The sequence below is a fragment of the Syzygium oleosum genome, unplaced genomic scaffold, assembly GCF_021117445.2.
Source record: "Syzygium oleosum isolate NSW1041296 unplaced genomic scaffold, Sole_v2.1 Sole_v2.01, whole genome shotgun sequence".
Classification (NCBI taxonomy): domain Eukaryota; kingdom Viridiplantae; phylum Streptophyta; class Magnoliopsida; order Myrtales; family Myrtaceae; genus Syzygium; species Syzygium oleosum.
In genome coordinates, this window is record NW_026607485.1 from 24,208,861 (window position 1) to 24,231,049 (window position 22,189).

The window sequence follows — 22,189 nt, forward strand, 5'->3', positions numbered from 1 at the left end:
TAACTTGATCAATCCAAAAGTGGGTAATTCGATAATAAAAGTTACCGTCGCTAATGGACTAACTCATGTGCAAAAACTATCGGCGACACGCTAATGGACTAACTCTTGTGCAAAAACTATCGGCGACACGATGCACGCTAGTCGCTAAGCACCTTGATCTCTGACTTCTCGTCTACCATTTTTGTACGAGTGAGCAGGGGCCAAAGAAACGATAATGTGCAAAACTGATGACAGGACTCAATGATCTGAAGTCGCTTCAACCGCATATGCAGGGCAATGAATTCTGAGATTATGAGCTCTTAAACTTTTCTACAAATCCTTCCTTCCCAAAAAAAAAAAAAAAATTTCGACAAATCCTTCATTGGCAATTGGGAATGATAGACATTTCCACACCCATGCGGTCCATAGAAGCTGGGAAGCCGTGGATACGTTTCTTGATAATGGGATCCACGGACGACCAATGAGCGATGGGGATGTACTATTAAACCTAAACTGGGATTAACTTGGAACCAGAAAAGGAGATAATTTTTATCTATGCATCGTTACCTGCCAAACTTGGAAGGAAAATATGGAGAAAATTAAAGGCAAACGATTCTGAACTTCTGATTTATACACACTAAGTCAATCTATTTCGAGCCTATACAAATGAGGGAGTATAGTTGCCTTTAGATCAAGCTGGGGACAAGTTACAGCATAGCCCTCCAAACCTTCACTTTTCATCGAGATGACTATAGAGAGAGTTCTTTCCTGCGGAACGACATAGAGATCAATAATACTACTATTGTAACATAGCTACAAAAGCAACTCATCATGCTACATCTTCCACCCTCGCTGTGTTAATCGCTACGCGTCTTCCACGATGTGGAATTCTTCATTCCTGTAAATCAGAAGCAGCAGCAACACTTTGAACTTTATTTCCATATTTTAACAGAGCAGTCGTGACTCGCCGAGGCAACCATTCCAGTTGCAGGCGACTGTGCCAAAGCTGAGATTATATTCTCGTGTGCTCGAACCGTCAATCTCTTGTTCTCAGCTATGTTCCAAAGCTCCAAGGACTGCACATAAATTTGAATCAGTCAGTCTGCCACAGATCGCAATTTCTATTCTTGGCTTCCAAGTTAATCCGAGGTATATGCTTTGCGACTATGTTGATGCACAGTCATGAGGACAAAACATGCTTATAGCTCACCCTCAATATCATTATTATTATGGTTACTAGTTCGCACCGAATGATGACCAAATGATGACGGCAACTGAATGAAATGAACAGGTGAAATGATGTGATTTCTTTGGAACCGGCATTAAAATTTAGCTCTCCATGAGAACTGAGATCGCCAGTATAGATAAAGCTGCAACTCAATATGCACAAGGAGACTGGACTCGACTCTGGTTTCATTTAGTATGCACCATTTTTTCCCTGGGTTGGTTTTTTTTGGGAAGTATGGGAGGGGTGAAGGTAGGAAATAACCGGAAAACTACTTAAATGTTCATAAGATGAACCACTACTACACCAAAGTCTCGTTCACACCGAAGCATACTATCTACATTATAAATTTAAGCGCATTATTTTAGACATATATGTAAGAACATAAACTATCAGGCTTCTTCCAACTAGTCCATTGTAAGCAAATGAACCAGGATTTTCTTAACATAAATAAAAAAGTCTAGTTGCTAGATATAGATTGAGAGTAACCCAAGATATAGATATACTACCGAAAATCCGCCAATCACCAAGAGATTGGGGTAGGTGGGATGAAATACACAGGAGTGGAATTGGTTTTCTATCGAGCTCAGCTCCCGGATGCACTCTTCTCTAGTCAAGGACCAAATCTTTACCAGGTTCTGACTGACAGATGCCAAGCATTCTCCACTTGCATCCCAGCTGATATAGTTTACCAAATCAGGATGTCCCTGGGATTGAAGTCAAACATGGCGAGATTGCTTTATTCAGAATGTGCTTCAAATATTATAAATTCAGATAATTTCACGGACTATTACTGCATCACATTATGATCACCAATATACCTGCAATGAATGCATAGGCCGGTCAGTTTCAACATCAAAGATGGTTACGACTTTGTCTGATGCTGCTGCCAGTAGCTGTCCAACTCTTGGCTGAAATCTTACTAGTTGGGTGCCTCCCTACATCAACAAATAAAGCACACGATGTAATGATTATCTTAGGCATCTAAGAATTACATGTATACAAAACTCAGAACCAACCTTGGATATTCGAGTGCATGAGAATGGATTGATACTCCAATAGCGGATTTCATTGTCATTATCACAAAAACATAAGAGGTCGGTCTTCCTTGGGTGAAAATCGAGTGACATAACTGGTGAACTATGGGAAGTATAAGCATCCAAACAAAAGTTTGGCTGCAACACGTAAGATGAGTAAACTGCATTAGTCAACATTTAGCAACATTTTTCATTACATATCAATTTTCACCAAAGAAAAGGGGACAAAATTTCATACCAATTGTACTTTAAGTGTTTCAGTAAGTGACCTCTTGTAATTTGATTTTGGTGATTTTGGTCCCCCAGACTTTCCATGTAAGTGAAAATAGTCATTCTGTCCAACTTTATTGGAGTCCAAGGGAATCAGGTTATTCAAATCCCCTAAGGGACTACCACATAGGATATACTTCCGGTACAAACTGTAAGGGAAATTTGGATGGAAGCTATCTTTACCGACACAGAAAGTACATGGATCAAAATCACCAAAATTGAAGGTCACTTATCCAAACCACAGGAGGTGTCTAGTAAGAGAAATAAAGGCTTTCAAACTGAAACCACATGCACTGAGCATAAAATCATACATAATAACAATGGAGCTTAAGAAGAGTGGGGAGATAGAATTACCTGTGTTGCATCCCAAAGTCGCACAGATTTATCAAATGAAGCTGTTGCAAGTTGAGATGAATTTGGTCTAAAGCGAATATCGGTTATAACTGATTTGTGCTCCTCGGGCATGCTCACTGTTTGTAGTGTATTCATGTTCCAAATGACCACCTAAAAGAAAGCCAGAGAATTTAGAATACCATAAAACCTTGCTAGTTTATTTGCTCATTGTCATGTACTATTTTATTGCTCCCACAATGGTGACAATAGATGTGCAAAAGTGAAGAGAGATAATCTATTGCACCAAAATAAAAACACGTGATATAGGTTGAGTCACCTAGAAGAAATTGTCATTGGAAAATTGGAGAGACAAAAATGTAACCATCTACGTAAAGCCTACCATCAGTGGGACAAATGTTCATTAGACAAACATGTGCCCCAAACAAAGAATTTCAGTCCATCCTTCCATTATTTGTACCTTGTTGTCATGACCAGCACTAGCTAGTAACTTTCCATCTGAAGAGAAATGACAGCATGTGATTTTGCTATTTCTTGTTCTTATACAACCAACTTCACCAAAAGTGAAACCTGCATTAGAGAATAACATGGCTGGACTAAGAATGCAAAAGATCACTAGGACTTATCACATAGAAAGGAAATGCCATTCAATTACTCTTAGAAGACTCTTTCTGACGCTCAGGAGGGCTCTGCTTTGCTGTTCCATAAATATTACTTCCATCTCCGCTCTCATGTGACAGAAGAGATTCCACGTTATCATCCAAAGACCCAACATCTCCAAAACGTTCCACATCTTCCTGCAGAAAGAAATAACTTTTCCATATATCCTACGTTCCTTATTGAAGATATTCTCCAATTCAGAATCTGATTCCAAAGAACATGGACTTCAAACATACACTTCTAGAGTTTGCTCACTCAAGAGCCTTAAAATGCAGACTTGGAATATCAATTTACACCGAGAATATCACCTTACTAGATGCAGACTTAGTAATTTAAAATGATTTGTTGGTCAGATGGTCTAGGTCATGATGGTGTGAACATTTTTTTAAGTCATACCAGCAGGTTTGTTGAGGATGCAGGACCTCCACTCCCCGCAGTGGCATGAATAGTCATGCTTTTTGCAGCACCATTAGTGCACCGTAGACTGCTTGCTGTATTTACTCCATCACCAGGTGTATGAGTTGACGGTGGAGAGTTTGGTGAAGGACACGGTCCTGTGCCAGTACTGTTAGCAGCCCCTGAAGATGAATTTTGTTTTCTTTTCCTATTCTGCATTGTGTAAATGATAAGGTTGGTGATTCTCAAGCTTATATGGACTCTAGAGATCTCCCAATATCATGTCCTGAGAATTGAAACACAACTATGCCCTCAACGAGAAGTTCAGGTTTCAGATTTGAAAAGAAAACCACATGGCAGTCACAAATCTGGCGCACTAAGAACAACCAGTTGCAGTTGCTGCCGCTGCATCTCATTCTTCTGGTTGGCAGGAAGAATGCAGTCAAAAGAGATGTTTCTAAATTTCAAAACTATATATTGATGCCGAAAGAATTCCAGGGAGAAGATTCACACAAACAAGAACAAAGAATATCTAGCTAGAAGACAAACGGAAAGAAACAAATTGTATGAACTGCAGTAGTTCACAGACAAACTATTTGGATAGCCATCCAGAAGAGCTGTGCAAATGCATATTTCTGCACTCACAAGGGCACTCATAAGTCATAAGCACAAATCTGGATATTATCGACTCAGCATATCGTCTATTCGAATCCTAATAGGAGTATCCATCCTGGTACTGACCAAAGCATGTAATGCACGTTTATGTGAAGGACATTGCGTTCAAAACGATGACACAGACACAAACATAAAGAGACACATGCATAGTAAGACATACAGAGGGAAAAAGAGAACTGAAAAGCTCATATTCAAATGTTCATTGATCAAATCAAAGGGCACAGAAAAAGCTATTTTTGGAGATGTTAGACAAAAGCTCCTAAAATAATAGGCATTATGGTCCTAAGTCATGGGAATTAAGAAAGTATTGACTATTAGAGCATCCGCGATTTGTTAATGTTTACTCCATCGTTGTCTTCAAGAAGTTATAGAGACCTTTAGATAATGGAATCTAGAATAATTTCACCTAATATCTTGCTCTGCGTTGAGTTTTGGTGAAATCCCTGTACAGAAAGAAAAAACCTACAAGAATGATAGCATGTCATATTCACAGATAAATAGTCATATAAAAACATCTTTTAATTTGTGCCTCAAGTTACTGGCTGCCTTGGGTAAAAACCATGTGATTGTAAGCATCTAAAACATTGCATAATGTAGTTTCATCTATTAGTACTCTGGAGTAAAAGGTTCAACTAATTCAGCAAGCTTTCAGGAGAGGACTTATCACTTACATAAGCATTTGAAATTTTCTGGACCAGAAGACAATGTGGCACGCTAGATTGCACTCTTATTTATAGTAAGAAAGATAACCTTTGGCGAACTTGATCCATCATTTTTTGTGGATTGATTATCTTTTCCATTTGAACCACCTCTAGGCAGTCCACCAAACCGCCGGGAATCCACGTCACTTAAGGTATTTGGATTTCCAAGACTACTTTGTGCCTGAGGTTGTGCCAAGGGCTGCTGCTGTTGTGATGTCAAGAGAAACTGATTTTGGTTTGGTTGGGCAGACTTCTGCATTTGACCACCAATATTTGGCCGTATTTGATCAAGTCCCTATAAATTGTGGTAGATTCCTAGATTAAGGCCTGAAACTTAAATAAAGAAGAATGGTTGGAAAAAGATACTCTTGGACTGGGAAACTGTAAGACTTACAGTTAAAGGCCAACCTTTCAGAGGAAGGCCAGTTAGCCCTTGATTTAATCCTGAAAAACAAATTCAAAATCATCGTGAGAGAAAACCAAAATCCTAGCATGATAAATCTCACATAGATGCATCTAATCTCCATCACTTTTTTCAAAAAATGACAACTAGAACCCAATTAGGTGACCTCAAGAACTACATTTCAGAAAGTAACTATTGCTGCATCTACTCAACAAAAGGGGAAAAAACTGCTATCAGAGCTTCTACAAAAGCAAATATCACATTTCGCATAAAAAAAATAAAACAATCTGCTAGCGGACACTACCAGTACTGTTGAGACGTAAGCAGGTGCTTAAGAACTTGTTCTTTAAGATTCTGTTTGGAAAAGAGAGGAGAAAGAGAGGAATGAAAAAGAATGTGGAAATTAAGTGAGATTTTAAAAGAAAATTTTAAATTTTGGGCGTTTTCTCTCCAAATTCTATTCCACGTACTCCCAAACATAGCAAAGAGGTAAACATGAAATGTTTCTTAGTCCTACATGGTAACAAAAGTTGAACTGGAGAGCAAAAGCAAGAAATGTCAAGGAACATCCAATCTCATAACTACCGCGATCTTAAACCAGATCACAACTAACAACAGACTAAGCAATTCTTCCATAAACTGTCATCCACCACCAGGACTCAGTCCCCGACGTTTCTTATTCTTTTCTCTCACAAGAATTGCAAATTCAGCCGAAAGAATTACAACCTATACTATTTTTCCAAAAGAAAAGGCATTACAACTCTGTTATCCTTATGATAACCATGCTCTAGACGGCCGAAAACCAAAAGTAGACCATGGACTACGTAAAATAACCGCAGTGGACTTCCACCAAGAGATGCAAGATAGCATGTATATAGCCAGAGCCAGATGTAAAATTCTGGATTAGTCAATTAGATGAAGCTCTCTGATCTGTGCATACTCCAAAGTTGATAGTTTAAGGGTATAGCTGCTTTCACATGATAGAAGTGAGTTGCATCCATGCAAAAGGCCCAGTAGGTTAAAGATGCAGTCTGCAGCTATTATCAATGAATGGCCGAGGTTTGAGGAAATGATCCCTTCCACTTACTGGGAACAAATGTTCAAGTATTGCTTGCTTATCGCTACCATATTATTATAAGCAAGGAAGAGCTTTGAGTCTGTTTGTAATTCTATCTCTGAAGGAGATTCTGTAGCAAACTATTGTGCAACAAGTTTACAGAACTATGTCTGGGTCCCAGCAACTTGTTCTGTAATAATTATTAAAGTTTATTTTTTCCAGCAAAGAGTGATTTATCAAGTTAAAGGCACCATTGAGTTGTGGCCAAGATACATACCTGAAGGAACAAGACCTGATTTTGATTGTAGAATTGCTTGTCCATATATTGATGAAGGATCCGCGGCCAAAGACTTTTGAGTTGCACCTGGGTTAATTTCACTTTTGACATCCTGCAAGCTCCGTTGATTGCATAACTGGAGAATTATAAAGTATTCCAAGAACCAATCTGTTACAACCAAACTAATTGAAAAAAAGGACAGACAAAAAAGATGGTGCATTTCGTGAGAGCTCATACGGTAGCGAGGGCAGGTTGTGGTGGCGTTTGCTGCAAAGATGATGGCATGTTCACAGGATTAGCTTGAATCAACTGGCTGAGTAAATAAAAGATTAAGAAAGGTCAGCTGTTTAATTTATCTATATTAGGAGAGAAAAAATTAGGTTGTACGCAAGTCCTCTTTACCCTTGACGATCTGTTGCTGCTTTAATATGGGCCATCCTATTGGCATCAATGACAGCTGGAGAAGTTTCTAAATCCATCCCATGAGGGTGATTCATGCGTTCCCCGTACATCTTCATGGCCAGCATACTTGGTGATGGCTGCCCCATCACTACTTCAGGGTTTACATTGTTGAGAGAACCACCAAGAGTGGGATGATTAGGATCCCTCCGCTGTAGCTGTGCATTTCTCTGCTGCAAAAGTTGTAATTGCTGCACCTGAAGCTGTTGTTGCTCCCTACCCTTTAATTGCTGTACCGGAATTTCACAAACCAAACAGTCAAATACTCAAAATTTCCACATGTTCAGGGAATACCATCCCATGGATGAACGGAAAATGGTGCAGGAACCGTGGACCAAAGAAAAACCTCAATGTAAGCAGCAGCAGCATCAGAATGCTTCACATTTGTCCTTGCAATGAAAATGTCCCAGAAGACAGACCACCACTCAAAAAGAAATCCTCCCGGTGCATCAATAGCTGCACATATAAAAAGCTAAGTAATTAGCACAAAGTAGACCATGATTTTGAGAGATCATTCCGCCCACAGACTAAAATACACAAGTTAGACTTCAAAGAATAAAGAATTACCTACTGGGTCAGTGGCAACTTTCCCTTCAGTCATAAAAGCTTTAGCAGAAGCGTGCAATTTTCTCTTCAACATATAATCATGTATGTATACATCAAGCCTGAAGGAAGAAAAGACCAAAACAGAGTGCTCATTAACAAAGCGCTCCCTTATAGAAGAAAATTTAATGAACAAAGAAGATTACTTGGCCAAATATAAACTCTCTCTCTCTCTCTCTCTCTCTCTCTCTCTCTCTCTCTCTCTCTCTCTCTCTCTCTCTCATGATTGAGTCAGCTCTGAGCAGGTAAACGATGCCCACTGCGATTAGCAACTATAAATAGGGAGTGAAGGTGATTGAATTGCATTCGACAGTGAGTGCTGCGTTAATGAGAGCTTAATGTTACTCATCTTGACTCTTTGCAACATCGTCCGGTCCTTCGGTTTCATGGCCACCACTTTTCAGTTCAACAGAGTTTTTTTTTTTTTTGGTTAAATTCAGTTCAACAGAGTTAACCAACGCTGTAAGCAAAAAAACTTACATTTTATCAGCTTCCCAGTTACTTCGAGCCATGATTGCGCTTGAACTCCAGCAGATGGAAACAACGATATCTGCAATCAACTTCAGACAGCTGAGTATTTAAAAAATAACAAATCAGGAAAAAAAAAATTAGTTTAGCTCTGTTCCGCTGATAAAGGAAGCAACTTTCATTCATCCCCTCCTCCCTCCACACAAGCAAGCAGAACAAAAGTCCAACACTCAAATTGCTTAATAACCACGTCAGTGACAAACTACGGAATTCGGAACATTCCCGTAGACTTTTTATGCCGTTGACGTGAACCGCGAGAATTCCGAGAAATCTAAAACCTTAAACCGCTCGAGCGTCGCGACTCCGCCAACAACAATCCAAACTCCCCCTCCCCCCACCGCACTCAACCGGACGCACAGCCCAGCCACACGACCACCTCCAAACGTCGCCAGCAGGACCAGACACGGGAAAACTCACCTCAGGGGTCAGAGAAAGCACACACCGCGCGCCACCATCAGCGCGCGATCTCCGCCTGGAAAGAACCCGCCAAGCCACGCGGAATCAGCTCGAGACCAAGCCGAGCCCCGCCGCGAATTCGATCGAGCCCCGGCGCGACCCGAACGGCGTCGCCGGCGGAGGCGATCGGAACGGGGAATTGTCCGGCGAACGCGCACGTCCACGCGACGGACGAGGGTTTTGTGCGTGCACCGGAGAGAGAGAGAGAGAGAGAGGATCGTTGGTTCGTTGGAGTGAGGGAGGAGAGCTGGGGAGCTTTAAAACAGCGAAAGCGAAAAAACAGTGGGAAAGCAATCCACTGCCGGTGGGGGGCGGGGGGAGCAATGTGGGAGATTTTTTCCTCTCTCTCCCTTCGCCTCTGGTGCCGAGCCTTAGCCTCGGCGTACACCGAGCCTCAGGTTCGGTGCCGGGTTACGTGAGGGTTGGCGGGTGGGTTAGCGTATGTAAACCCGGGGGCCCGGGGGGTGGTCGTCCATCCTGGCGCTGAATTTTCTCGTCATGAGTTATTTGATTGCACTTTTTAAAAATTTTAAAATTCGATTGTATTTTTTATAAATTTTAGAACTCGATTACACTTTCATAACAAATTTTAGGACTTTCAGTATACTTATCTCAAAATCTAACTATCTTTTTTACTTTACGAAGGCACATAAAAATTTAAGAGATCTCAATCTATTACTTTTTGTCAATGGTTTCTTTCCTATGTTTGTTATGATCCACATAGTAATAAAATGGTTCTACTTAATTTTTCAAAAGCCGACTTTCTGGGTACGCATAGCGCGTATGCATGTTGGCCACTCGTGTTTACATCGGTTATTCGTGTCGGATTAGCCATATACGGCGATGGTTTGAATTCGACCCATCGAATAAGGAAAAAGTTCGAACATGGCAACTCGACGTGTACATTACATATCACATAGTAGCTCGTGACGTGTCCGTGTCGTGCTGGCTGATGTCCTTGTGTCATGCCGTGAATCGCCGCCTCCAATCTCATCTTCCATTAACTTCTTTCCCTTTATATGGTATACCTAATTGATAGGATATGGAAGGTCGAAATACTTAAATACAAAGTTACAGTTGCGTTTAGACAACGAAAATTCCCAGCATGGGGTGGTGACAATGAGAGCATGTTCTAATCACTCCCGTTGTGGTCCTTTCTAGCTCAGATGGGGGTGGTGACAAATGACAATGAGCCACCGGCGTTTATTTGGAATCCACTTCTATTTTACTTGGAGGAGTTAATGTGATCTAATTAGAAGTACGACTTAGAAGCACGTTCACGTTCCAATGTAGGTACCATATAATATAACGTACTTTATAGATATCGATTTTAGATAACTCGAAATCCGATATTCAAGTTGTTGATTTCTTTATCGTCCGTAATATTTCTCATCTGGAATCAATGCATAACCTATCTCCTTCAATTAAAAGCTGAAGAATGACTTTCGGTGGAAGATATTTCTTCGCTTGAGAAATTCTAACGAAACACGGATTTATGGAATTCAATCGATGTGACGTATGCCCACTAGAGAGGAGCACGTGATTCCACTGTTTATTAAACAATATAGCAAAGATTAGAATCACATTTGAACCAATCAAACTCTCTCGGTGATTCCTAATCTCCAATCAAACCAAATAACTTATACAGTTTTTGGCCTTCACAATTTCTTTCGAAATGATTTCTCAATTTCCCAAAAGAATCCACAAATATCACAAAATTTATTGACTTGAAAACTAAGAGCTCCTCTTAAATTGCTTTAGAGTGTAATTCACTAAGAACCCGCCTCCCAAACGATTTTCACACAAAAAAAAAAAAAGCTCACTCCTTATAAAAACTGGAGACACAACTTCAGCATAGTCAAATGGGCTTGAAGACGTGTTTTCCCAATGGGATCACACATCAGCGATTAATCAGGCAAAAGTTTCATAAAGAGAAAAAAGAAGAAAATAACCAATAATTACGGACACGTGTATTTGCTTAAAAAATCGGTATCCTTAGGTACTTTATAGTTTATACACCTTTCTACACGACACCTGCGCACACAATATCGGGGCGGTATGACCCGAAACCCGGCAATTACCCGGTTTCAATACCCGGATCGCCTCCGATTCCGCCAGCTCCCCCGGGTTCTACTGATTCCCCCGTCTTCTTCACTTCTCTCTCCACGAACCGCTGCGGATCCCACGTGAGACCTCAGGTCCGGAGCTAGGCTCGGGTTCGGGTGGAAAGCGACCCGCGGGGTGTCCGCCCCCCCCACTCCTTTTTCTCGATGCTTCAGGGGAGGCGCCCCGGTGGCGTCAGCCTCGGTCAACGTCGCGTGGCGACGGCGGGGCGGCGGCGGGTGGGAAGGCGTCGACGTGGTCGAGCACGTCGAGGAGATCGATCCGAGGCGCTGCTCTTCTCCGCCCGCCCAGACAGGGGAGGGCCCCACCCTACCCTACCCTACCCTACCCTACCCTAACATCATGTAAAACCTGAAGGACCAGGACCGGGAACCTGCCTCGGGAACTAGACCCATGGGCGTGCTGACGTGGAGCGGGGGCAGCGAAGGGTCACGTGCCCGACGTGGCGTGACGTGGCGCGGCGAGGTCAAGGTCAATGGGTTGTTTTTTCGTGCGTTCGAGCTGGACTGGAACGCAGCTTTTGGGAAAGCGTGCGCCTAAATTTTGGCCAATTTATTATAATATTGCAAATTTTTTTTCCTTTTTTACTGAAGTATTTTCTGGTGGATTAATTTCCAGCTGTAATTGATTCCTCTCGGACGCCATCTTCTGCTCCGTGCATTGATCTTTGGAGCTTCAGCGCATGCCCCCACCGTCGATGACTAACCTTTGAAAAGCAATCGATGCGATAGTAATTAGGTTATCCTGGTAATGCATAATTATTTATTATGTTAAAAATTATTCATCATACACTAACTTTTACATTAATTAGCATGATAACAATTGCTCCTAAGAATATAATTCCTGATGATAGATAAAATTTTAGCCTTGATGATACGTATGAGGTGGGGAAAATTTTCTAAAAAGTTGAAAGCCTATTGTATGGTAACCAATTCAGTTCTAAACTTATCAATTTGGCCAATTAAATCCTAAATTTTTTGATAATTTACCAATTTAGTCATTTCAGACAAAATCAATAACGTGGACGCCGATCGTTCTTCTTTCCTGAAGGGCCAGCTCCCCGAACGGCCGGCGGGTGATATGTGTGAATCGATTTCTAAAATGCATTAATCACGGGATATGTTTTCGAACTTCAATCAAACATCGTGAAATATGCCCATTATTGTATTGTGGTTCTAAAGTCATGACCCCACGACGTGAAGAAACAAGGTCCCCGAACTCGAAGTGATGACTTGAAATCACTTCTAATAGTGCCGACATGCATGTCAATGATCCGAAACCCACAAGCGAAATTTCAGCTACAAATGGGTTCTACGTTAATCGAGGATGCGTAGCCTCCTTCTTAACCATGAATCAGAATCCGATGCGGCAGCACCTGCAATTATGTTATGGGGATATGTACTTTTCACCTGCAATTGGTTCAATCCACTGTCGTTCGAAATGGACTTTGAAACTTGTAAGTATTGCACTTAAATATGCATTTTGAATCTGCATGAGAGAGTGACATTCTTCGACCACTGAAAGGGGAGAAAAGCGTTCGACCAAAAAAAAGAGGGGCGGAGAAAAGCGACATGCGAATGGCAAGTGTTATTTAGCATATTTGCAAAACAGTCGACCAGGTGCACTTCGAGTTTCGTTCTCCTTGGTGTTCATGGCAAGAGACATAACTAAATCACATTGATTCGGTTCATGAATCTAAAGAGCAATCATCCACACCATGTCATGAATGTGATATACGAAGCAGGCAGGTGTTCGACGAATGAAACTGTGTTGGCAGCGACACATGACTCTATCTGTCGCAACCGCTGAAAAAGAGCTGTTGCAATAGGAATCCAGCATCCAATCACTATTTAGTAAATAAGATGCTCGATTAGCTCAGCTCAACAAACAAAATGCAGGAGGTATACTGGTGTGAAGAGAAGGAGATATGATCCATTTTATTATCAGACCTACCAAGCATAGAGTGCAATACATGCTTCTACATAAAGCAGAATCGTCATCCATCATTTGATACGCCTACAACAGGGTCATTGCTATCAGAATCCGCATTCGAGTCAACCGAAGGTGAAACCGTACCAGTAGTCAAGGATGAGGTGGGTGAAACGACACCGCCGTTCCCGGCATTTGCTGCAGCAGATGTTGGAATTAGCCCCTGAGCTCCCATTGCTTCACGGGCTGCTTTTTCCTTGGCCCTTTTGGCTCTTTCAAACACGTCTTCCTGTGGAAAAATTGATATGGGCGTCGTTTATTCATACAAAACAACAAAGCAATTGACTCTTACCACTTACAGTAAGAAGATAAGATGCCATTACCCTATTTGTTACAAGGCTTTTTCAACTGGTTAATCTGTGGATATCTGCTGAAGTGGTAAAGACCAGCTTGAAAGATGACAAGAGAAGTTGAAACCATTTACAGCGTGATCTAGCAATCTCCAAAAATCCAGTAGAATGAGTGATTACAATTGGGTCTTCATGCGATCAGGGAATTACCAGCCCTTGTTTACTCACTGTGCTATGAACTATCAGAGAAATTTTTCAATTTCTTGTTCACAGTGTCAGTTCAGACGCTTACAAATAAGTCCTAAAAGATATTGAGTAAACCCACTAACAGGATCGTGGTAGTTTTAATCCAATTGCATCCTTCTCGTTCTTGATGATGATTCAGCTTCTTGAAAAAATGTACCCAGATAGAACCTTTTTTCTTCATCAATTTAGATTCTTTCTGGAGGGAACAATCCTCGCTGACGACTTCAGACCAACGAGCTTCGTAATCAAATTGCATCGAGGAAAGATTCATTTGGTAAAAACATGCACATCATTGCAAATTACCTGGAATTCTTGCACTTGCTTCTGTTGCTCAGCTTGCAACCTCCCGATTGTGCTCAAGAACTCCCCAACCGTGGACTCAATACGCTCGTTCAGCGCTTCAGCCAGAGCCTTCCCCAAGAAAAAAGCGTCCAACACGGTTCTGCTGTCATTTCCACCTGTACAATTTCAGCAAATGGGCTTCAAACAATGCAACAAGTGCACGATAACGATAAGGACAATCCGCCGTCCCCATTGAAACAAAACCCCAGGTGACCCAATAACAATGATTTCGACAACCCCCTTTCCCCTTTCTGGAATCCAAGTCTTTTTTTACTATTAGAGAACGTGTGCATAGCACTTTGAAAAGGACACAAGGCTGTCTTGAGAAGAATAGGCATAAACCATAGAAAGATTACTTTGAACGCAAACTAACAACAGGGGAATCCACAAGAAGTATTGTCTTTTCCCTTAATCATGTAATTATCAAAGATTCAACTCGTTTATTTGACAACAGGGCAAGATACAATGAGAGATAAAAGATTGTATACTCAGCTAAACAAGAGCTAATTGCACCCACGTAGAGCGTAGGAAATTAGCTTCGTCTAACCGGAAACATCCACCTGAGATTCATCCTGCGTTTCAATTGATTCAATCAGGCATACAATCTCCCCTCTGTTCACTTCAAACGGCAAGAATCGAACCCGATTCGCGAGGGACAGAGGGAGACAGAGAGAGAGAGAGAAACAAGCTCCGCGCTTTCGATGCGGAACCAAACCGACCCATGCGCGCAAGAGGAAAATTCAAGTCACCTGAAGAAGGACCGCGGGGTCCGGTGCTGCTGCTTCCACGTCGGACGCTCGTCCTCCGGGAACCGAGGCTCCCCGCGAGGTGCGTCGGAGGAGGGACGGAGCTTCGGGAGAACGGAAACGGCGAAGAAGGAGGGAAGCGGCCATGGTTGCCCGACTCGGACCTGGGTTTCGGAGAGATTGCGGCGGCGGCGGCGGCGGCGGCGGCGGGGTTCGGGCAATGAGCGGACATCATCCCGTAGCTCGTTCGCTCTCGCTCGCTCTGGTCTCTCTCTAACGGCAGAAACTCTCTCTCGCGTTCTTCCGCGTTTCTCGCTCGTGGAAAGAGGCCGACAGACACTGCAGATATTTTTCTTTTCCGAAAAAACCTTCCTTCTATTCGGTTTCTCGGACATTATTCTGGCCAAACCAAAAAATTGGAAAAAGAAATACAATGAAAGTCCTAAAATTTATTATAAAAGTGCAATTAAATTCTAAAATTTTCAAAAAATGCAATCAAGTCATAAAACTTATCATGAAAATGCAATCGAGTCCTAAAAAATGCAAAAAGTAAAGATGTACAAAGGAACCGGGAACCACCTGGACCGCCCGAAATCGGACTGGATCGGCTCAGAACTGGCGGTTCCCGTGAGGATCGATCCGGTTCCCAGTTCTAATTTACTAGAACCGGTGAGTACCGAGCCGGTTCCCGGTTCTAGGCGTGGAACCGCCCACCCGCCCATTCGGACCGGACCGGTATTATATAATTTTTTAGAAAAATTTCAACTTAAAAAAGAAAGAAAACATTTTTAGAAAAATGAAAACCATAAAATCCCTAATCTAAAGCTCGACTCTCAACTCCCGTCAACTCACGGCCGCGCCTTTGGCTGTATATTGCCTCCCTCTCTCATTCTCGGTCACCTCCATTTGCGTGAAACTTTGTGGGACCAGTTCTATGGAACCAACGGGTGGTTCTCGATTCCAATTTTTCGGAACCGGTCCTTAGTGGGCGGTTCCTGATTCCATGTCGGGAACTGTCCGCCTGGACCGCGCTCACCCCTAGCAAAAAGGCAATCAACAAAATGACTTGATTGAACCAATTTAACAAGTTTTAATATTTAATTACAATTTTGCAACAAGTTTTAGGATTTAATTGCATTTTTTGAAATTTGTAGGACTCAAATGCACTTTTGTGATAAGTTTTAAGACTTCCAATGTATTTATCTCTTTTTTTATTATTATAATTTAATTCAATTTATATTTAAAGACAAAAAAATAGAGTAAAATTGGCCGATGAAAATAAATAAAAGGGTGACAGAAACAAACAGTTCAAATACCAACTTACTATTGATAACTATACGTCTTGAAAATTCTTAATTGTCATCCAGTTTCTCTCATTTTAAGTCTTCTAAATTTTGAATAAATGTTTGCTTTTTAATTATCGAAGGTGTAGCGAAATGTTGAATTAGGGGTGAGAAAATAATGTTGAATATTTTAGTTCTCCATTGAAGTATATTATCGCTTTTATTGTTAATCCGTCGTGATATTCATGCCGGAATAAAAATAACCGTGCAGATGCATAGCATGTGCATGAAATACATATCGTCCCAATTTTCAGAAATGACCAAATGATCCAATAAAGAGAACTTCCTTTTTTTATGTGATTTCATTAAATAAAAAGGTAACAGAAAAAAAGTCAAACCACCAACTTTTTATTAATAATCATACGTCTTGAAATTTCTTGATTGTCCTTCACATTCTCTCATTTTAGTCTTCTAGATTTTGAATAGATGTTTGCTTTCAAATTATCGAAGCGAAATTGTTGACATCCATTTGGTCGGTCGGGACAGAAATGTTGACATAGGGGTAAGAAAATAATATTGAATAATTTAATATTCCATTGAAGTATATTATTACTTTTATTATTGATCCGTCATGATATTCACATCAGAAAAAAAATAACCGTGCAAATGCATAGTGTGTGCATGAAATACGCATCGTCTCAATTTTCAGAAAGGACCAAATGATGCAGTAAAGAGAACTTCCTACTTTTAAGCGATTTCAATTATTTTTTCCTCAAATAATCTCAGTTACTTATTCTACAAATATCGTGTCCATTGACAAAATGCGTAAAATTAATAAAATCTTGCCACAATTATCTCTTTTCATGTATATGTGTACAGTTTCTTTGCAAGGTGTAGTTTTTCTCGTGTATTTATGTCAGCTTATTTTATTCGAATATTGCTAAATTGGATGATTTTTCTTAATTTTTTCAATGCCTCTTTCTTGCATATGCGCAAATGCTTTGTACATCTTTGCTAATAATTAAAAACGAAAGAGTCGATTAATTAAAAAATTTCAATTTCCTAATTCTGAATTTCTTATGTTCAGAGATTTGTGTGGAACATGTCAAAATCGACATTGAAAGTTCTGCAATATAGATTCCTATTTATGTAGAAACAATTATGAATAGCTTCAAAAACATGGAAATTCTGTAGAGGAAATAAAAATTATAGAAATAGATTTCAATTATTGCAAGGTAAGGAAAATTATTTATATTTAGAATCTATACAAGAGAGATTGATTAATACGATTATATTCGTAGTTTAAATTACTATATTGTCCATTGTTCCGTAGAAATAATTAGGTAAGTAGTCCTCAACTTTTTCACGGTGTTTAATGTAGTTTCTTAACTTTTTATTGTTTTGTGAAATCGGACTAAATGCGATCCTTCCATTAATTGGAGTTCAATGTCACGTGTTTTTTGGCTAACGGGGCATACCGGTTTAGCAAACTGCGCATGATGCGGAGTGTCCAACCCGACCAAAAGTTAATATTTCTATTTAAAAGAAAACTTATTCCTCTTCATCGCCACAACGCCGCTTGCTAGCTGGCCGCTCATCGCCGCACCGACCATCACCACCATCCTTGTCCTATCGCGTCTTGCCACTTCCATTGCCGGACTCCCATGCTAGCTCAACCTTAGGTAGGGGTGTCAAAAACCAAATCGAAATCGGAACTTTCGGTTTTCGGTTTGGATAATGTAAAAAATAATTGTTCTTTTCTTTCGGTTCAGGTTATTTCGGTTTAGTTCGGTTAACCAACCGAACTGAAATTCTCAACAAAAATCGAATGCTCTATATCACCCCTCTCAAAATCGCCATGAAAAACGCTAATATCCGGTTTTCCCATATGAACTGAAATCCAAACTGATCCGATCCGACTTATTCGGTTCGGCTCGAGATTCGGTTCGGTTCGAGCATATACCCTAACAGTTCGGTGAAAATCCGAACCGAAGCGTTAGACACCTGAGCCCCCTCTCTCTCTCTCTCAGCTAGGTGCATAGCCTCCATTAATGGAGGCCCTTGAGCTCAGATCTAGGCCGCGCGACCTATTCTAATCGAAAAAACGCGACGATCGCAAGCCGGCGTTGCCAATTGGCACGATCAACCCAAAGATCCAAGAGCGCAAAAATCAGGACGCGAGACAAAAACAGTGGCATCGAAATTTACTAAATACAAACAGATTCCACCAAAGACAAGACCCAAGTTTCGTTCTACGTCCCCAGCTTCTTTTTTTTTTTCCTTTTCTTAATTCGGAAAAACTGTCGTAATTGCATCATCGTATCGGCTAAACCGATACGGGATGACGGAGACAATAAGGAAAAAAAAAATTCGTATTTATTAATTTCTTAAGTCTCCATCAAGGGCATTTTTTATCATAATTATTTAAATTATTTCTTGGTGGAACATATCGCCTCACCGAATACCTTAAACCAATACTGCCTTCGCAATAGAAGAGAGAATCTAGGGATGGAAACTAGATCTCATCAGATCGGTCGACCTATGTCTTGATCATTATTAGAATATTTCTATTTTTTTTATTTTTTTTTGGATGGTGGACTTTCATACACTAAAGTACGAACCTCGTAATTTCTACTCGAAATCTCGAACGTGGCTCATTAGGTGATTGCCCAAAAGCCCGTTTTCGAGGCATTTTTGTATTTTCCATCATCCCTTTAAAGCGCCAAAATGTGGCGTTCTTGACGGATAAATGACATCCAATCTATTCAGAACAGAGCCGCATAAAATCGTTTCGGCGGATAGAAACCAAATGGAAATTACACCCGCTTTGCTTTTCATTTATATATAAATATATATATGCTAAATCTCGAACAATTCGTAATTTCGATTACCTAACATCTGCTCCGAACGAGAGACGAGAAGGAGGAAAAAAAACAGAAGCCCGGAGCTCCGTGTCTTTCAAATTTCACCCGGAAAATAAAAAAAAAAAGCCAGCTTTGTCCAAGACAAACAAAAGAGGCCTTTTTCACCCTCCCCCTCCTCCTCCTCCTCCTCCTCCTCCTCTCAATCAATCAAAAACCAATCGCCCAAATGAAAACGCCCTCCTGTCGACAAGAAAAAAGAGCGAAGCTAAAACGGCGTTCAAAAATTCCGAATATATATTCCCGACCCCAAAAAAAAAAAAAAAGAAACAAAAGAGAAAAGATGATCGGGCGACAGCGAGGCATTCACGTTAATTACGACGCGACGCCGGGTTAGCTTAACCAAACCCCCCATCCCTCCCCAACGAGAAATTCCAACACGCTACTTTACTTCGACCGAAGTCCTCTCTCCCTCTCTCTCTCCCTCTCTCTCTCTCTAGACCCCCGTCGTCGCCGCCGCCGCCGCCGTCGCCGTCGCCGCCGCGGAGCCGCGGAGAGGAGGAGGAGGAGGAGTGGGGGGAGGAGAGGAGAGCGCGAGCGAGACGCGGTGCGGGATGGGGCAGCAGTCGCTGATCTACAGCTTCGTGGCTCGGGGCACGGTGATAGTGGCCGAGTACACCGAGTTCACCGGCAACTTCACCACCGTCGCCTTCCAGTGCCTCCAGAAGCTCCCCGCCACCAACAACAAGTTCACCTACAGCTGCGACGGCCACACCTTCAACTTCCTCGTCGACGACGGCTTCAGTAAGTGTCTCGCATCCCCCCCCCCACCCCACCCCCTCTTCGATCCGTCCCCCGTGGATCTGCGGTTCTCCGAAGCCTTCCGCGGCTCTGATCTGTGCTGGTGCGCGCTTGATTTGGTCCGATCTGTTCTGCGCGCTTCGTTTTGGGGGGGGGAGTTGATCGTGTGCGCGGGGGAAATGGTGTGATCGGGGACGGTCTCGACTGTATTGTTTCGATTCTTACGCGATTTGTGATAGTACTCGGTAAGCCGATGATGATTAGATCCGGCGTCTCCCGATGTGTTCCTACGAAAAGTTCGCCGGAAAATACCGCTCGGTAAAAGTCTATCTGGTTGCGTTGACTTCAGATGAATGGCTTTGACTGAGCACGCCGACAATTTCTGCAGTTGCTCGCTTGATAATCCTTCAGGTGCCCTACGCGATTGCGATAATTCTGCTCAAGCTTGATTGGAACAATGGTTCTGTAGGTAGCACAGGCTGATCCGGTGAAGATGATACTCGTGCACGCGAGCGCGCGCGCGCGCGCACACACTGAACTTACTAATGCTCGGTTTCTCGGTTGTGCCTGAACAAACTCCGGAACCAACACTTTCTGTCATACTCATGTTAAAATAGGATCCAAGACAGGATGATTTCCTTTACTATTTGCCTATTTGGCGAGGTAGCAAAGCATATCTTGACTGAAAGAAGTGAACTTAAAAGGATGCAAATTACACCAATGTTGTGGAACCCGATCGGTTAACCAAGGGACCGCTAACTTTTTGTGCTTACTGCTCAAATGTTTGGATTTGGGTCTCTTTTAGTTACCCCTGGTAGCATGCTAAACTTGACGAGTAAATTTTTCCAGCATACTGTGTGGTGGCTGTTGAATCCGTCGGTCGGCAACTTCCAATTGCTTTCCTTGAGCGAGTCAAGGATGATTTTACGAAGAGATACGGCGGTGGAAAAGCTGCAACTGCAGTTGCCAAAAGCCTAAACAGGGAATTTGGGTGAAATTTTTTTCTTAATCCAGTCTGGTTGATTTTGTTCCGCAGTTATGCAATATACTTCAGGATTAAGACTTTGTACTTGACATAGGCCCAAATTGAAGGAGCAGATGCAGTACTGTGTGGATCATCCAGAGGAGATCAGCAAGCTTGCTAAAGTGAAAGCCCAGGTTTCAGAAGTAAAAGGAGTTATGATGGAAAATATCGAGAAAGTAAGGCAAATTAGCAACTGTTTACAATTGCTCACTGATTATCTGAACACGAAGTTGATTTCTTCCTGTTGGGTTTTGGATTTTATGATGTATATCATCAATCTCATTCTTGAACATACAAACTTTAAAGGGTTATAAACTTCCTTACTGATTTTATCCTGCTTTGCAGGTTCTTGATCGTGGAGAGAAAATCGAGCTTCTGGTCGACAAAACTGAGAACCTCCGATCTCAGGTAGGGAAATGCATGTCCTCTTGATGACTCTCTAGGAAGTTTAAATGGGCAAATCTCATGTCATTTTGTTTTAATCATGATCATGCTCGTCCTGTGTGTTCTGCTTAAGTTCCGCAATTGGTCAGAACCTCCTCTTGTTTTATGGATGAAGAAAAACCAGCACAGGTTAAAATATATCCGATCTTGACCTTGAAGGATTGATAATACATGGCATCCTGATTTAGAGAGAAGATTAGATTAAGGGATTGTATTTGGTTTATAGCCTGTGTAAACTGTGTTAGATACATGATGTCAACACCTGTGCATGTCCATGCCTCTCCTTCCATAACAAGTGCATTGTTTAAGTAACCCGTTAAGTAAAAGCCAGGGGGTGAAACGCATGGTTGCTTTTATTTGGTATTTTCATCAAGCACTTGCAGTAGTCAATAATTTTGCCGAGGGTGATATTGATGTCCCTTAAAAGGGTTCCTTTCTGGTGATTCTCCTTAGCTCCTACCGCTCAAAATTTGTTGGAACAGTTGCTTTTCTTTTGGAGAGCTCCCCATTCTCTTAAGCTGGAGTTGGATTTGCACTTACACTCTCTCTTCTTCAGGCACAAGATTTCAGGCAACAGGGAACTCAGATCAGAAGGAAGATGTGGCTGCAGAACATGAAGATCAAGCTGATCGTATTCGGCATTTTGATCGCTTTGATTCTCATCATCGTCTTATCTATTTGTGGCAGCCACAATTGTAAATAAATTTTGGTGCTTTGAAGAGATTATATAGTTTCCAAGTCTCACACAGTATGGACGCGCGTTCTATTTGACAGTATTTAATCGCTGTGTATAGTCTTGTACTCTGAACGTCTGTTCTAGCGAGTCTCAAGTGTGCTTTAACTTTCTGGTTCTTGAGATGTCTATTGGAGTCTTATTTTGGTAGAATTTTTTGTGCGCATCAGTTTAATAAGGGTGGTATGCTTTTCACCTGTTTCCGATATGGACTTTTCTTGATAAAAAC

General features: G+C 41.6%; 3 protein-coding genes across 6 annotated transcripts; 1 reads left to right on the forward strand and 2 right to left on the reverse strand.

Annotated features, from left to right (window-relative positions):
• Positions 1-592: 592 nt before the first annotated feature.
• Positions 593-9,264, reverse strand: LOC115676002 (transcriptional corepressor LEUNIG_HOMOLOG-like). 4 transcript variants are annotated; one of them, XM_030598837.2, is made up of 17 exons: positions 9,039-9,201; positions 8,574-8,643; positions 8,058-8,155; positions 7,837-7,946; positions 7,434-7,720; positions 7,269-7,344; positions 7,032-7,167; positions 5,689-5,738; positions 5,344-5,589; positions 3,919-4,131; positions 3,518-3,659; positions 3,323-3,432; positions 2,866-3,015; positions 2,224-2,379; positions 2,026-2,142; positions 1,714-1,911; positions 593-1,055 (listed from the first exon to the last, which is right to left on the reverse strand). In XM_030598837.2, exons 2-17 carry the CDS (start codon positions 8,603-8,605, stop codon positions 912-914), a joined length of 2,265 nt encoding a protein of 754 aa, XP_030454697.1. In that variant the 5' UTR covers positions 8,606-8,643; positions 9,039-9,201; the 3' UTR covers positions 593-911. The 4 variants fall into 4 exon arrangements, 3 of the variants coding, with proteins under 3 accessions (XP_030454697.1, XP_030454699.1, XP_056171097.1); XM_030598839.2 differs by having other exon boundaries at positions 7,032-7,143; positions 9,039-9,198; XM_056315122.1 differs by lacking the exon at positions 9,039-9,201 and adding an exon at positions 8,851-8,921.
• A 3,849-nt stretch (positions 9,265-13,113) lies between these two features.
• Positions 13,114-15,151, reverse strand: LOC115676013 (uncharacterized protein At4g13200, chloroplastic). Its single transcript, XM_030598852.2, has 3 exons — positions 14,818-15,151; positions 14,030-14,184; positions 13,114-13,419 (listed from the first exon to the last, which is right to left on the reverse strand). Exons 1-3 carry the CDS (start codon positions 15,047-15,049, stop codon positions 13,198-13,200), a joined length of 609 nt encoding a protein of 202 aa, XP_030454712.1. The 5' UTR covers positions 15,050-15,151; the 3' UTR covers positions 13,114-13,197.
• A 4,321-nt stretch (positions 15,152-19,472) lies between these two features.
• On the forward strand, positions 19,473-22,113 carry LOC115676011 (vesicle-associated membrane protein 722-like). The gene is made up of 5 exons (XM_030598850.2): positions 19,473-19,762; positions 20,609-20,750; positions 20,839-20,959; positions 21,129-21,191; positions 21,784-22,113. The coding sequence occupies exons 1-5, from the start codon at positions 19,573-19,575 to the stop codon at positions 21,928-21,930; spliced, it is 663 nt and encodes a 220-aa protein (XP_030454710.1). The 5' UTR covers positions 19,473-19,572; the 3' UTR covers positions 21,931-22,113.
• The last annotated feature ends 76 nt before the right edge of the window (positions 22,114-22,189 follow it).

Excerpts from the sequence above, each read along its gene's own strand:
- LOC115676002 (XM_030598837.2), bottom strand. The coding sequence starts at position 8,605 with ATGGCTCGAAGTAACTGGGAAGCTGATAAAAT. Across the intron at positions 7,168-7,268 it reads CACAACCTGCCCTCGCTACC|TTATGCAATCAACGGAGCTT; the intron begins GTATGAGCTCTC and ends ATAATTCTCCAG. Across the intron at positions 4,132-5,343 it reads ATGGATCAAGTTCGCCAAAG|AATAGGAAAAGAAAACAAAA; the intron begins GTTATCTTTCTT and ends TACACAATGCAG.
- LOC115676013 (XM_030598852.2), bottom strand. The coding sequence starts at position 15,049 with ATGATGTCCGCTCATTGCCCGAACCCCGCCGCCGCCGCCGCCGCCGCC. Across the intron at positions 14,185-14,817 it reads ACCCCGCGGTCCTTCTTCAG|GTGGAAATGACAGCAGAACC; the intron begins GTGACTTGAATT and ends GAAATTGTACAG. Across the intron at positions 13,420-14,029 it reads AGCAAGTGCAAGAATTCCAG|GAAGACGTGTTTGAAAGAGC; the intron begins GTAATTTGCAAT and ends ATTTTTCCACAG.
- LOC115676011 (XM_030598850.2), top strand. The coding sequence starts at position 19,573 with ATGGGGCAGCAGTCGCTGATCTACAGCTTCGTGGCTCGGGGCACGGTG. Across the intron at positions 20,751-20,838 it reads AGCCTAAACAGGGAATTTGG|GCCCAAATTGAAGGAGCAGA; the intron begins GTGAAATTTTTT and ends TACTTGACATAG. Across the intron at positions 20,960-21,128 it reads TGATGGAAAATATCGAGAAA|GTTCTTGATCGTGGAGAGAA; the intron begins GTAAGGCAAATT and ends CCTGCTTTGCAG.